The sequence below is a fragment of the Euleptes europaea genome, chromosome 4, assembly GCF_029931775.1.
Source record: "Euleptes europaea isolate rEulEur1 chromosome 4, rEulEur1.hap1, whole genome shotgun sequence".
NCBI lineage: Eukaryota > Metazoa > Chordata > Lepidosauria > Squamata > Sphaerodactylidae > Euleptes > Euleptes europaea.
Genome location: NC_079315.1, coordinates 48,370,803 through 48,386,726, shown reverse-complemented (window position 1 = coordinate 48,386,726; position 15,924 = coordinate 48,370,803). Strand labels below are relative to the sequence as shown.

Below are 15,924 nucleotides of genomic sequence, written 5' to 3'. Positions count from 1 at the left end.
TTCTGAAATAAACAATTAAATACTCTCCACAAAAAATAACTTTGGCTGCTTTAAAACCACATCAGAACATTTAGTTTTACCTGAAGACAAAGCAAAATTATTTGATACCCATGACCCAGCCAGTCTAGCATTCTGTGTTAAAAAACATTTATATAACGTTTTTGGTTATCTGATAATTCTCACAATAATCAAAACCACCATTATACACTTAAGACCAGAGAATAAATGTACATTCATGGTAGCCATTCTGGAGTTGAGGCTTAACCCAATTTCTAATTTTAAGTGTAGATTTAAGCACCCTGCAAAATTCCAAATACCATAATGTACTCTCATCCCCTGGGAAGGACTTCCTTGTAAAACCTCCCACTAATAAAGCAACACTATACAGCTAGAAGGATTCTGCAGATGTTGGCTGCATTCTGCTCCCTTGGCCTTTAGCTCCTCTGTAGAAAATATTTTTTTGTTTATAAATACAAAAGGACTTCTCAAGCAGCTCTCCATTTCTTCCTTACAAGGAATCTAGAACTTTGTTGTACTTTGGAATTTGTGTTTCCCAACCATAACATTATTATGACAAGTCACTGGGATACATTAGCTAAGTGATTTGCCAGGCAAATTGGCTTGACAGCAAGTTATTTTAAAAATGTTGAATTTAATATCAATTTATGTGCTGGCAAGAAGAGGAAACAAACACATTTTCAATGCAATCCTGAGGGAGGTTTCATGGGGCTACACCTCCTTTTTTGCTGGCACACATTCGCGGTGGCAAAAGGGGACGTTCCTGGGGTGAAAGGGCTCAGGGAGCTGACTAAAGTCAGTCCCACCCCCAGGAATGCCCCCTTCGGTGCCGGTGTGAGCCATTGCACCAGGGAAATGCTACCGCAATGGCTGTGCCGGCACCAATGTTTGGCACAGTCACGCTGCTTCCCAGTACCAGCGTAAGTGGCCCTACGCCGGTGGTAGTGCCAATTTAGCTTGCACAAGTAGCACTAACACTGGCATAGGATTCAAGCCAGCTTCAAAGACCTTCCAGCCCCCACCCATTTTACAGGATTTCTCTGCCTGGCTTTGCTTTAGAATATAAATTTTGATAAACAAATTTTCTCTCTCTCCATGCAAACAGTCACATATGAAGAGGTCCATTTTTGTCTCCAAAGTAAATATATAGGCATCTCAGCAAAAAAGGTAACCTGGTAATGACACAAATGTGTGTGTGTGTGTAAAGTCCAGTCAAGTCACAGCCAACTTATGGCGACCCCTCATGGGGTTTTCAAGGCAAGAGACTAACAGAGGTAGCTTGCTCGTGCCTTCCTCTGCATAGCAACCCTGGTATTCCTTGGTAGTCTCCCATCCAAATACTAACCACGGCTGACCCTGCTTCGCTTCGGCGATCTGACAAGATCGGACTATACTATGCTGCCTTCCCTCCTCAATTACACAAATAGTACAATCAAAAAGCAAAGACCCATCGGCTTCCAAAAGAGCTTGAAATCTTACATTAGCCTAAATTCCTTTTAAAAGATACCAGCAGCAGATTCTTGGTTCTGTTCCAGAATCCTCTTATACCAGTCAGTGATCTAACCAAAGTAGTTTCCGCACAGAGAAGCGCATTGCTGATGCAGTTGCAGATAAAGTGCAGCAGCAATGGGGCTTCCCCATGGCAGGTTGCCCTGTCCTGATCCCCCAGCAGTGACTCCCCCTCCTCCCCTGGACCACTGGGGCTTTGTCAATTGTTGCTTGATTTTTTAAATCAGCACTACAATATTGTATACTGCGACACCATTGTAACAACAGGTGTAACAGGTACTGTGAATTCCCAGCTTTCATTTTTTTAAGTAACTTTGTAGCTTCTTGTGTTGCAAAGACATCACATTCTCCTTATACCTCCACAAAGGAAGAGGCTAGACTAGCAGGGATGTCGAACTCAATTGTTACGAGGGCCAGATATGACATAAATGTCACTTGGTCGGGCCGGATCATGCCTTGCCAGCCCAGATTGAGAGTGGGGTGGTGGTGGCTGCCTCGAGGGCCGGATAAGAGCTCTCAAGTGGTTGGATCTGGCCCTCGGTCCTTATGTTTGACACCCCTGGGCTAGAGTCTTTCTATAAAATATATGAAAGCTGAGAATTCAGAGAACCCATTACAATTATATAAATCAATATGGTTATATTTTAGTGATGATTTACAACAAAATCCCCACGGTCAGGGAAAAAGCCGGGGATGGGCACAAAAATCCAAATTTTCCCATCTTAGATTTTCTGATTTAAATTGTTTAATTTACATAGTATTATAGATTTTTAATTATTTTATATTGTTCTATATTATTATGATGCAGACCTAATTGGATTATGTGTTTGTATGTTGGATGTAAGCTGCCCTGAGCCCTCCGGGAGGGTTAGGGCAGGATAAAAATCTAATAAAATAAAATAATAATCCAGTATTTTCTGTGATCTTTCCCACACTTTGGAAAAAAGCAGGTTGGAAAAAGACTGCAGAAAGGCCAGGAAAACTCTGAGAGGCACAGTAGGTGCTGTGGGGTAGCAGGAAAAAACAAACAAACTCTTTCCCGATATCACTGAACCCAGGGCAGATAACTTGTGTGGAAATTGCCCATGTTTACTTGGAAAGATGTCCAATTGAAACTAATTTATGAGAATGATTTTAGGTGCTAAATGTTTTATGTTATGTTTAGTCTCTGTCTAGGTTTTCAAAGGTTTGTTAATTCTAATGATTTTTATGCTATTTAACAATTTTATCACATTTTACTTTGGAAGCTGCCTTCAGCAGTTTCTTTGGAGAGGCAGAATATACATTTTCGAAATAAATAAATGTATTCACGTCCAAATAAGCACATTTAGGTTTGTAGCCTTATTTATGATTTTATGGTACTGTTTTTACCTTGAACCAGATCTGTAGTGAGGTGGCATGTAAATTCTTTAAATAAATAATACCTAGTTTAGAGCCAATCTACCCATGTTGGATTTCCTGACAATTCAGCAGCTCTAGGGCAGATTTACATTAGAAGTTTAACACCCCCTCCCTGGACAGCCCCAACTTAGTTCAGTTACTTTTTACCTTTAAGAAAACATTAGAAGACTGAACCAGAGATCTTTAATGTAATGTGTAGTTTGGCTTTTACCACTTAATTTGAACCTTGGATCACTGAATCTTGGATTAGCCTTGGTACCATTCTCTATTGCTAAGGCTCAGACTCAGAAATAGCAGTGAGTGCCCCTGAGCAGATGTGTGTGTGTGTAAAGTGTTGTCAAGTCACAGCTGACTTATGGCAACCAAATCAATGGGCTTTCAAGGCAAGCGAGAAGAAGAGGTGATTTGCCATTGACTTCCTCTGCAGAGTCTTCCTTAGTGGTTTCCCTTCCAAGTACTGACCCTGCTTAACTTCAGAGATCTGGCTATACCATGCCGCCTTCCCTCCATCCTGAGCACATACAGACTCTTAAATTCCTCAAGCAGTGAGAAGTCTAAAGGCAGTATTATCATCCTTTGGATAAGAAAGGGCTAGAATCTCAAGGTTTTTTCTTTTTAAGCCTAACAGATTTACTGTGTCATCAGCTTTCATGGACTGGAGCTCACTTTATAGCATCTGATTTAATGGACTCAAGTCTATAAAAATATGTGTCACAGCAAATCTCATAATAAATAATTGAGGTGCAAAAAGACTGTTATTTTGGTGCATCAGACTGGTTACCTCACCAAGATGCATGTTGTTTTGTAATCTACCATGGTCAATGACAGAAGTCAGAAAAACTGTCAATCCTGCACTGGATTCCTAAAGAGCGAGGCTCAGTTCAGACATTATACAAATCCATGTTTTAATTAAACAAACTATGGTTAGTGCCTGAATACAGACCATTCCACTCATTGTAGTTTAATGGTCTGAAAAAAACACCATCTGAAGCCACAACCTGAAAAGCTAAATTTGAGTCCTGTAGAACCGTAGAGACCAACAAAATTTTCGGGCTATGAGCTATGACTCTCAAAAGCTCATACCCTGAAAAACATGTTGGTCTCTTAAGGTGCTACTGGACTTTAACTCTTCTACTGCTACCCTCTGAAACCTGAAACTGGTTTATTAACCAGTTAGACTTAATCATGGTTTCATGTGATGTATGAATGCAGATATCCTGGCTTCCTGGCTTGTTTCTCGGTGGCATCTTCTCATGTTGCAGACAGAAACAGCTTTTGTCAAAGACAAACCAGGATTTGAGTGACCATTTGAGAGCTAGATCTTGGTTCCATGTCATGTCTGAACTGAGCCCAATTCTTACACCCTTGCAGTCCTAACCTCTCCATTTTGTTCCAGTACAGGTATACTCAGAGCCTCGTGCCACAGAGTGGTAAACTGCAGTACTGCAGTCAAAAGCTCTGCTCACAACCTGAGTTCGATGCTGACGGAAGGTACCTGGTTTAAGGTTGACTCAGACTTGCATCCTTCTGAGGCTGGTAAAATGAGTACCCACCTTGCTGGGGGTAAAGTGTAGATGACTGGGGAAGGCAATGGCAAACCACCCCATAAAAATAGTCTGCTTAGTAAACGTTGTGATGTGATATCACCCCATGGGCCGGGAAAAACCCGGTGCTTTCAAAGGGGACTACATTTACAGGTATATTCAACGCTCTCCATCTCCCACTTCATACTGCATCAATGCCACTAGTTTACTTTTACCAGGCCGAATGCAGTTTCCCTATGTGCTTACCTGCGGCTCCCTGTCATGTTTGCTGGGGTCCTTTTCATAGCTTTCTGCATAAATCCTGAGAGTGGCTCGCACATGACTAGAAGTGCTTAATCTGAAGATGAGCCTGGATGCATCTGAGAGGATTATCCTCAGCCCCTTGTAAAGAGAAACATTCAATGTATTGGTGGCAACAACTGTTTTCAAACTGATTACTTATTAATATCATTTAACATTACTCAACAAGCTAAACAGCTGTTTTGCAATATGCCCTTCCCTTCATTTGAACATTTTTCTATATTAGTGGTTTGCAACCTGGGGGCCAGAAACCCATGGGGGACTGCAGAGTTATTGCAAGGAGTCCACAAATGCACACTAAGCATTGCCATTTTGATCTTGTCTTTATGTATTTTCTCAATCAACAGATACTAATAGAGCAACTACTATCATGTGGGATGTCCACTTTTTTAATGTTAAAAAGAGGTCCTCATGCTTTATATCACTACAGGTCTGAACCAGTTTGCAACTTCCACAGTTGCTTTGGCTGTGAGCTGATTAAAGTAGAAAGAGTCTGAATGTCTGCTCCAATTTAATGTGCTCTTAATATGGAACAATTCTTCAAAGCAGAAACTTTATGAAAGTCTGAATGTCAAACTATCTATTTTCCCAAAACTGGTCCAGCCCTGTTGAGGTGAGAATTTTTAAAATGTCTTTGCCTTTCATACCTTTCTCCCTTCATACCTGTCTTTTGGTCACAGTGCCATCTACGGGATCCACATATTCAAAGCTACTTGCTTTTTGCACACTGTAGACATTGCTTCCAACAGCAAACTGCTGATTACTGAATGACTTGTCAGTGATCAAAGCTTCCAGGTCTCTCATTATAAAATATGCTGTTTTAGGATCCAGTGCTTCATAATCAAACCTTGTATTGAAGGAATCAAGAGAATAGAAGAAATATAGGAACACCAACTTCAGCAGTTTAATGCAAACATGAAAAAGGCAAGCTGAGTTTTAACATGTTTGGAAAACTGTATCTTAACAGCTTGGTCTTGGAGACCAAACTAGTGTCAGTAGAACTGGGATTCTAATACCAGAGATCACGCTGATACAGAAATAGCATCCTCTTCAAGAAACAAATTGCTAGTTTTCATAGCTACTCTTAAATTAGTTTGGCTAAGATTTTTTTGGAGCTCAATTCAATTGGCTTCAAATCAAACTCTTCACGGGCTGTAATTTGCAAAAGCATGCTTGCCAGATTAATGTCTCTGCATAAGAGGTCTTTACAGAGCGACCCATTCCCCTTACTAAATGACAACCACTATAAGTATGCACATCAAGTTTAAATAGTGATTTGTAGTTTAACATGAACACAGCCAGAAGAACATAGATAACTATTACTTCTATAATTATTTTAAAGTACAAAAATCTATTAGGTGCTGTGAAAAAAATACAGTTCCTTGTACAAAGTGGCTCTTCTGAAATTAGTTTCATTTCCTTTACAGAGAAATGTTTGTGTTAGCACTAAGCAGAGAACCAATCTTGGGTTTATATCACTCTGTAGTAGACTCTTCATTTTACCTGCATACTTGAAATGCTGCTGCCAGGTTAGCGGCAGACTGTCCTATGGTGTATTGATCATACATCTGGATATTGCTATTCTCACCTGCAGTAATAATGACGGCCAAATTTAGCCCAGTGTTCTCTGACAATCTCTTCCACACTCTGCTTCCTGGCTGCCATGATAGAGAGCCAAACTAGGACAGCCCAAAGCCCATCCTTCTCTCGGATGTGGTCAGAACCTAAGAGAAAAAATATCAATGTGTTTATTATGCATCACACAAATTCTGAAGAGAAAGAACAAAGACGCTAGAACACAGTGCCTCTTAACTGTTGTTAAGATCACTGTTCTGACTATATTTCCAGGAAAATATAAATTTGTCCAGACTAGGGTTCTGCATATCGATACACCGGAACTGAAAATAAACCTGAAATTAGCCATTTCGGCAATATTCAGGTTTTGGGTTGACCAAATACCAAAACCTGGGAATCTGCCCAAAGCTGAATAGGCGATTCCCAAAAAGCTGGATAATTATTACGCTTTTCCGGGTTCGGCTATTCGCCTTTGCTCAGTTGCATGGCTCTATGCTTTCTCCCATTTTTCTATCTATTTTTAACTGCTTTTGTTAGGGGTTGTGTAATTGGAGCCAACTTGGTCTGACCAACCAGGCTGATCTGCACTTTAAAGACGGGGCTCACCCAGGGATATACCCTCCAACTAAAAAACACAGTTGCCAGCTTCTACAGTTACTGACCACCAGGCTTCTGAAGACTCCTCACCCGCGTGGATGAGCATACTAATCTCCTTCACAAGAGCTGCCTTAGTCATGATTTTGGCTGGCTCCGATATCACCCCCACCCCGAAAACCTGCTCTCAAACTGAAGGTCGCCCCGAGTAGAGGCTTCAATTCCCCGCACCGTGACCATCTCTTGAAATCAGATTTTTCACGACTATAATAAAGGACTGTTCACAGGATGTCATTTGCCACCAAAAAAAATGTTTCCCATGCCTTATTTTTATTGCATTTAAGCCTTTCCCCTCAATTTGGAAGCTAATTTGCATGGACATAATGCTTTGTGCCCCAGACGCAAATGGAGCCTCCAGAATTTGAGGCACCAGCCTGCCAATCAGTTCTTTCCACCAGTCCTCGGCAACGCTGAACTTCTGAACTTGAAAACAGATGGACAGCTCGGCTCACAAATGCCTGGAGGGGGGACGGGACGGACCATTTTGCTGGTACATAAAATTGGACCCCCTGTACCAAACTTTACCAAACTTTGGTGGCCATCTAAGGAGAGTCCCTTGCAGCCACGCTGCCAATTTGGGGACTCCATAAATGCTCCCACAGGAGCTTCAAAAAAAATTCCCATAGATTATAATAGGCCTGAATTTTTTTTGTAAACCGTGAAATAAGCTGAATACTCATATTTACCAGTATGGGTATTCGGCTTATTTTGGGTTTATCAAAAAAAATCGGTTTTTTTTCCGAAGCTCCTGTGGGGGCATTTATGGAGGTATTTAAAAGTAGTGCTAATATATATGGTACATTTTCAAGAAACATGATCCAAAGATAGATGATAAGCAAGTAGGAAACCTTTGTGTTTATAATTCTACTCTAATTCAGAGGATTCAACTGTTTAGATTCTATATGTGTGTGCAAGTGCATGTGTGCATAATAAATCTGATTAGAGTATCATATTTCCAAGTACAGAATTAGAAACCACCATCCAGGGTATCTGAGCCAGTTGAAGCTGCAGTGATGGGGATATGCAGCCTGCTTGACAGAGTCCGAGTTGTCATTCCTTTCCTTCACTCCCATTCACGTGCCTGAGCAAACCATGATTCATGACTTGTTTGATTATCCAAAATGCGTTGTTAATTTACAAAATTACCTTTCTTTTTCTCTATAACTTTAAAGATTTACACACCACCTTTTGAGTAAATGATCCTCAAGTCAGCTTACAGACAACTAAAAAAAATATGATAGAATGAAAAAACTCAACAGTCCTTGGACCTCTGGTCAGTGGCACAGGTCACAGCAGCCTTCTCCTCACACCTGCAGTGTACAGACAAGAGTGCGTTACACAAAATGTTCTGTCAGGTAAGGGGAAAGAAAGCTCCTGTGGCTGTTTGCTGGGTCCAAGGCTGGTCCTCTCCAGGGAGGCTGTGCAACCTCCCTGCAGCCCTTGGACCTCTGGAGAAGGTCAGTGAGTCTTTCCCCTCACAGTTGTCATTTCAGATCTTCCTGTTCAAGTTACTGCACAGAGACCCAATAGTTGCTCATCTAAACTTGGGAGATGGAGTTTAAACAAAACAAAAAGTAAAATCCCTAAAAATTTATTCCTATTAAATCATGTGTGCAGCTCTCTCATTGGTGAAGAAAAGTTTGCAGATGAAGCCTGGAGTGTAATGGCTGCTGCTGCCCCTTTCTTTTTTAAAGCCCAATTTAATCTGACAAACTTTTTTCTGCTGCTACAAAAAAGGAATAAGTTACTATAGCATTGGTCGAACTCCAGGATCAGCTGCCAGGAAACAAGTGGGAGAACACAGAGCCCAATGAGAAATTTCCAAAAACCCTTTGTCCTTTTATAGCAGAAAGGATGCTTTCATTTACCAGGCAACACTTTGTTATAAATACAGGTTTTTACATTACTGAGAGATTATGGTCAAGATGTTATAACGAAGAACAGACCTTAAATGATGTCTGCTGAAATTATTATTTAGATGCAGGTTTGTGGAAGCATCTCTCTCTCTTCTTTAAGTCACAGAGAAAGGCAGTAATTTGGGGGCCAATTTGAATAAAGTTTCCAAGAACAAATCATAGAACTACCAAGCTCTGTTGTGAAATAGCTAAATGATTATTCTTGATACTGGCTCAGTTTCCAAATATGTGTGTGTGCGTGTGGGGGGATAATGCTAAAGTAAGGAGAGAGAAAAGTCACACTTATATTTCAAGTATTCGTCAATTAAACCATAATGGATTTATGTAGAACTGTTCTTTTGAACACCTGAGGAATCCTTCAAATAGCCTAAACACATGTTTACTATATGGCATATATACATGCTTACATTGTCTGGACTACTCCTTAATGAAAGAGAAAGAAAAAGTTTTCCACTGAGTTTACTAGGCTGTCATAGACAACCATGTTATTATAAACAGAATATGTCTATTACATCTGAATACACTGTAAAACACATGGAGAGATGGGAGACTCCCTCCCACTAGCTTGTGCTATTAAGATATCAGCTGCTTCCACACAGCTAAGATCTCTGTGCAGCTCTTGCTGCTGCTACAAATACAAACACATTTGTAGTGATAATGGAGTGTCCGCACAGCAGCTTCCCCTGCATGTTTCTGTCCCATAACCACTATTTTGCTGCACATTGCTGAAATATCAATTTTCTGGTTTTTAAAATTCAGCAATTGCTAGATCACTACAGCACTGTAACATTACAAGTGGAGACCCACATGATGGGGGGGGGGGAAATCCCATCCCACCCACCTGCAGCTCCACCACCTCTGCCAGCTTGGCTGATGTGGTAATGGCAGCTCCTGCTCCTTTTCACCAGCTGCCATCTTCCCGCAATGCCAGCAGCAGAGGGGGAAGTGGCGACAGATTCCCCCCCCCCCCCACACACACTGCAGTGCTGCTGTCTCAGCCTGACTGGCACACATGGTGGCAGGAGTGGGTGGGGGTGTGTGGTTTTCTGTTCTCCCTCTATTTCTGCCTTTTCCTCAAAAATCCATCTTGTGAATACTGTTAAATAAATTTCCCTGTTTTGATTGTTAACGTTAAGAAGCCCCTTGTGTCAAATTTTCCCTCTGAGGTAAAACAAGGTGTGGGACTGGAGAAGGAGAAAAATAATCTCCTCTCAAATACACTCAGGCTAACGCTTTCCCTCAGCATACACAGTCAGGTTGAGAGAGTGAGAACTAGAAGAGTGAAAGGGGGTGCGTCATAGGAGGGGGAAGGTGATGGAAGGCAGTTTGATTCTCCCTTAAGTGATAAAGTCAGCATATAAAAACAACTCCTCGTCATTATTTCACTCTGGTGCTCTCATTCATCGCAGTAGATTTATAAGTGGAGAGCACTGGTTTATTTGATTTTGCTGTGATCAGTTGACTGAACTGAGAATTGATAAACTAAAAAGTGGAAGAGCTACTTTTCTGTAGCCTTCTGGCCAGTACCAGTTCCTTAAAGGGATAATTTAGCTTGTTAAGAGCAGTTTATTGTTGTCTCCAATCCTTTGCAGTTTTTTCTAGGAGCCATGCCTTCAAGTCAGTCCAAAGCGCCCAAATGAAAGGGTGCACCCCCTGCTGCTGTGGGAAGGAAAGGGAAGACCCCCCCCACAAGCAAAAAGGCCAGGCCTGCAGAGGCAGCTACTTCAGGCGAACCTACTCGCACAGCACATGGGTCTGGGAAGCACGTACCTGTGCCATGAACCCTTAAGGGCTTTCTCAGCTGGGCATCTCATGGCAGATGTTTTAGGGGCTTATCCTAAACTCTGGCACATCTGGCTGAAAGGGTAGATATATTAGACCCTGCAGGCAACGTCCCCATCTAAAGCCAGGGAGTCAGGTATGCTCCCTCTACCAGCAAGGGGAAGAGGGGTGTTTGTTCTTCGGGAGGTCCCGTTACCCATCTCTTAGCCTGTCCGAGAGCTCGGCCGCATCAGGGGCAGAAACACCTAGGGCTCCCAAGAAGGGGCAGAGGAGTCATTGTAGGGAACATTGGTTGAGGGACCAATTCAGCGATGAGTCATCCACTGGTGAGTCTTCCTCAGATGAGGCATCTTCTCATGCTTCGGGGAGCTACTGGGTGGCTTTGGCCCATGTGCCTGATTTACCAGCATGGGCAGCAAGAAGTAGGGACAGGGGCGGCTATGGACATGAGGCAGCATGGGTTCCTAGTTGAGCCTCCACCTCAGGAACGGTGGCAATGGCCTAAACGGATGCTGACAATCCGTCTGGCATTCACCTTGCCCGGAAGGTGCAGGAATGCTTATTGGGATGATGGGAAGAGTGGGCCTTGCCCAAGTAAGAAAGGGGGTAAGGCCTTACCATACCTTTGTTAATTGGTTGTCAGGGTACACTGTCTTTATGTGGTTGGTTCAGGCCGTATACCCTGAAAGGGCATGGCACCTCATTAACCACATGGGCATTGTGCTGCGCGCCAGGGAACTGGCGGGTGACACGGCGGCCAAGGACTACGAGGAACCATTTAGAAAAAGGGGTTCACATATTTGTAAGCACTTGTGTTCACTGAAGTCCAACAGCCACATCAGGAGACAAAAGTCCAAAAGAGTTGGTTTATTGGTAACAGTTATGCAGAGCTTAGAGACCAAAAGGAAGGAACGGAGGGGGATGGGGGTGCACTTGGTTATATGGAGAATTACAGACACAAAACTACAGTCACATCATGATTACAGAAGCAGTCTGGAAATACCAAGCTCCCATGGAGTTCAGACCCTGGGAAGCTAAGCTAAGCAAAGCAATTGGCAGCTGCGCCCGCAAACAGCCTTGAAGTCAAGGCAAAGCGAGGTTTTTATAGACAGCCTGACACACCAGGTGGGACCTTATAAAAGATAAGCTATGGGTTTTGTGGGTTGCCTCACGGATCAAGGGCAATGTGGATGCTAGCAGACCTAGCAAGGATGGTTTTGGAGGCGAAACAGTAAGAGAGCATGCTTGGAATATAATTGGGGCAGGTGTCACCACGCTCATTGCAAGTACGAGCATGACTGTGATAATTGTTGTGTCCCCCACCCTAGGCCATCCTGTCCCTGAGCCTGCACCAACCAACAGCCCCTTTTTGGGGTGACTTCCCCCCTTCCGAGTAATAGAAAGAAGGAAGATCAGGCACCACTGCAGCCGGTAATGCCAGTTCCACTACACAGTTCTTTTGTGGCTGCAGCTGATCTTTCCCAAGGCCTCCCTCGTGCATCTTGAACTGACACCCCCCGTTTATCGTTTGAACTCAACAGATTGTGGTACATTAATAAGGCCATGCCTGTGGGCATCTCTGTATTCTGTGCTGCCTTGGAAGCTTTCAACATTTTCCTGAAGGGGCATTTAAAACACGGGTCATGCACCTCGGTGTGGCTTCAATTTTTGCTGGACTTATTCATGACATAACTTTTATAGGTAAGCATACCCCAGGCATCAATGATGAAATGACAGGCGCATTATGCGGCTTTCACCACCATGCACAGGGCAGCTTTGAAGGTGGATGACATGGCAACATAACTTATTCGGGTTCTCCTCCCCCTACATTGCCTAACTTTTGGGTATCCCCCATGGGTGTGTACCCTAAAGGCCCCAGGGGATTATGGATATATATCCCACCTGTCTTGCCCCTGGGGTTCCTCAGTCAACAACGCCATACCTGCTAATTTTGTACAGTATGTTCTGCATCCTTCAACCACACGATTAGCACACTATGGTCCTGCGCGAGGGTGCCCTGTTTGACACATGTGGCATTAAATCTGCCTTCCGGTTATGACTGTGAACCGAAGGGTTCATTGTTCACGAGCTTTAGGCTCAGCGGATTGTGGTACGTTACTAAGGAGATACCTATGGGCTGCTCGGTATCCTGTGCTGCCTTGAGGCTTTCACCACCTTTCACGGGCATTTAAGACACGCACACACACCCTCCCCCTCTTCATGTAATCTTATTATTTCCTTCCTGGCACTTTGTTCTGATGGATAGGTCCAGCTCAGTGTGGCTTCTTACCCGGGGGTGGGGCCCCATTCTGTCACGGTGAATGCTGCTGCCATGGTTGTAGCCTTTGCTTTGGCTCTCACTTTGACCATGGCCAGGTGTGCTCACTGTTCATGGGACACATTTCTAACCGTAGAAAGCACCTGTTAACCTGTCCTCTCGTTTCAGCTCAGAGGCGGAGAAGGGTCTGGACCCATGTGTGCAGCCTCAGGCTCTGGGGCTGTAAGGTGTGCAGTTTTACAGGCAGGTCCCAGTGATGTACTGATCATGTAGTGCTCCTTGCTCATATGCCCACGGTAGAACTGACTGCCGTTTCGGGGACCGTAAGGAATTTTCCCTCCAGGCCAGATTGGCCATTGGTCCTGTAGGTTTTTGCCTTCCTCTGGGCATGGAGCAGGGGTCACTGGGAGGTTTAAACCCAATATGTGGTTTGGGAGCTGGAGCTGACTTTATCAGGAAAAGTGTGCGGTGCGGTCAGTCATTGTGTGGAATCAGTGTGGAGGCAAGACTACCCGCCACTCGGACATTTCCCCATGGCAGTCTGAACTACCGTCCCGATGGTGGGACCTGGCTGACTGGGAGCAGGACTTCTGGCTCTGTGGAATTAAGAACTCTCTCCTTTGTTGGTCGCAGCAGTCGGAGCTTTGGTGGGAGCAGGGCGGTAGCTCTGCTCTTTGGCAGTTTTTGGCATTGGGATGGATCCAATTAGGGGAAGATGCGCCGGTGTGCCTGCCTTCCCCCGTTTGGGGACCCCGTTATGGGGTCTTGGGATAGAGAACATCATCGATGCCCAGCTCGGGGGCTGTTCATAGCTCCACTCCCAGGTGGCATAGGTTCTGTGGAGCCACTTAAACTCCACTCCGGTTGCTACCCCAACAGGCGTGTTGGGGTCGGTTTACCGATCTATGGATCTATCAGATGACAGGGTGGTCAGCCAATGTTGTGGATCCACTCCCTATGCCTTGCCAATGCTGCATTTGTTGTAATCAATAAAGCTGTGGCCTTTGTGAACCCAATAAATCTATGTCTGTGTATTTATTGACCTCCTTTCTGACAGGGCCACTTTGCCCATGGGGCTGCATATATATAGCTACTGGGCTACATTTGGCTTGGTTGGTCATAATATGAGTTAGTCTGCAATAAGATATCCAGCCCCCATACATGTCCAATTCTCATATAGGGCTTGATGCCATTATGTACATGTCCAATTCTCACATAGGGCTTGGTGCCATTATGTTTGACATATTGTTTGCCACACACAGTATATGATGTCTCACCAGTGCCAAAGCTTTCTTCTCCACAGAGTGAGCATCGCCCCGAATCCATCAGATTTGAGAAGAACCTCCAGCCTGATGGTGTTTCATACACAGGAACTTTCATGGATTTTGCCACCCTAAGAGAGATATCATGTAACAACACAACATCAGGTTCAGTTGTTTCATACTTGCTTGCAAATTTATTCTATCAAGAGGCTATGTTTGCTAACTGGGAAAAGATGTCTGCTATACAGGCAGCAGGCAAAACCTACTGTTACATCCAATGATAAAGACATGCCATCATTTAAGGATGCTACAAAGAAGTCTTGAAACTTTACAGTGTCCAAAGACCAGATTATTAAATTAGCATCCTGCCTTTTTTTCCATTGTGGAGATCAAACAGCACACACAGATTCTCAGAAGATCTATCCAGGCATTGATCTCACCTGCCTGGCACATAATGCAGCAGTCTTGATGAAATATTCAGACCACACTAGGGGTCCATTATGCAAAGATTATATATTTGGAATATAAAGTGGTAGTTTAAAAGTGGTTGATTTATGGTTAGAAAACCAAGTTAAACATCATTCACCATAAATATCCTAAGAAGGATCCAGACAAAGCTGAGCACATTTTCATTGAAAAACAATCACATATTTAAATCCTCCATTTAAATCAACTTTGGAAGGACCATGTATTTTGTGTATTTTCTCTGCCATTTTAATTCCCATTAGGCAAAATTATTTTCATAAAGAGCTACATGGCATATGAGAGAGGAAGTCCTCAAGAATTTGCTAGGAATTGTAAAAGCTTCAATTCCTGTTTTTCCCCCAAAGACATATGGAAAGAGACTCCTGAGATTTTTTGCTAAATCTAATAAGTTAGAAGATTTATTTTTGCTATATGACTAGAGCACAGAATGGATCAGATTACAAAACAACAAGAGAGGATTTTTAAAAGAACAACGGAGAAAGTATTCATAGCACATCTCTATTTCCCTTGGCCTTCCCATTTACCAGGTGTCAGCTGCACATTTTAAAAAATGCTGATGGCTGCATGGGAGAACTGCCTGAAACGTCTGCAATATGTACACTAGCACCTCACTGACCACAGTTCATTCCTGGGGAACGCAAGACACACACAATTAGTTAAGTGGCTTGCAAATACAAATTGGATGCTAAAAGATGGGCTTAGAAGATAGTTTGGGCTTAGAATGAAGAAAATAAGCATCCACACTATCCTCCCAGAACATAGGTCTGTTGTGAATAAATAAGAGTCAACTCAAACATTGCTGTAAAATCAAGGACACTGGTAATTAATAGCTAAAATACATGGAAGGATAAATTTTTAAAGACACATACTAACATACAAGTATGGAACCCGCTCCCTTGCACTACAAGAACCTTTCTAAAAAGAATAATTATTGGCCTAGTCACATGAAGCTGCCTTATACTGAATCAGACCCTCAGTCCATCAAGGTCAGTATTGTCTACTCAGACCAGCAGCGGCTCTCCAGGGTCTCAGGCTGAGGTCTTTCACATCACCTCCTTGCCTAGTCCCTTTAACTGGAGATGCCGGGGATTGAACCTGGGACCTTCTGCATGCCAAGCAGATGCTCTACCACTGAGCCACAACCGGAAGTCTAATGTTATTTATGTAGAAGATTTATACCTTTCCTCTCAACCCAAGAG

The 15,924-nt window shown here is 43.3% G+C and overlaps 1 protein-coding gene across 1 annotated transcript in view; it reads right to left on the bottom strand.

Moving 5' to 3' along the window:
* The window catches only part of PGM5 (phosphoglucomutase 5), a 61,537-nt gene that overhangs the window by 9,234 nt on the left and 36,379 nt on the right, over positions 1 to 15,924 (bottom strand). The window contains exons 7-10 of the mRNA XM_056847997.1: positions 14,255 to 14,370; positions 6,361 to 6,496; positions 5,436 to 5,619; positions 4,719 to 4,853 (exon numbers count right to left, since the gene is read on the bottom strand). Of these exons, the coding sequence (XP_056703975.1) occupies positions 4,719 to 4,853; positions 5,436 to 5,619; positions 6,361 to 6,496; positions 14,255 to 14,370 (571 nt within the window). The remainder of the gene's footprint in view (positions 1 to 4,718; positions 4,854 to 5,435; positions 5,620 to 6,360; positions 6,497 to 14,254; positions 14,371 to 15,924) is intronic.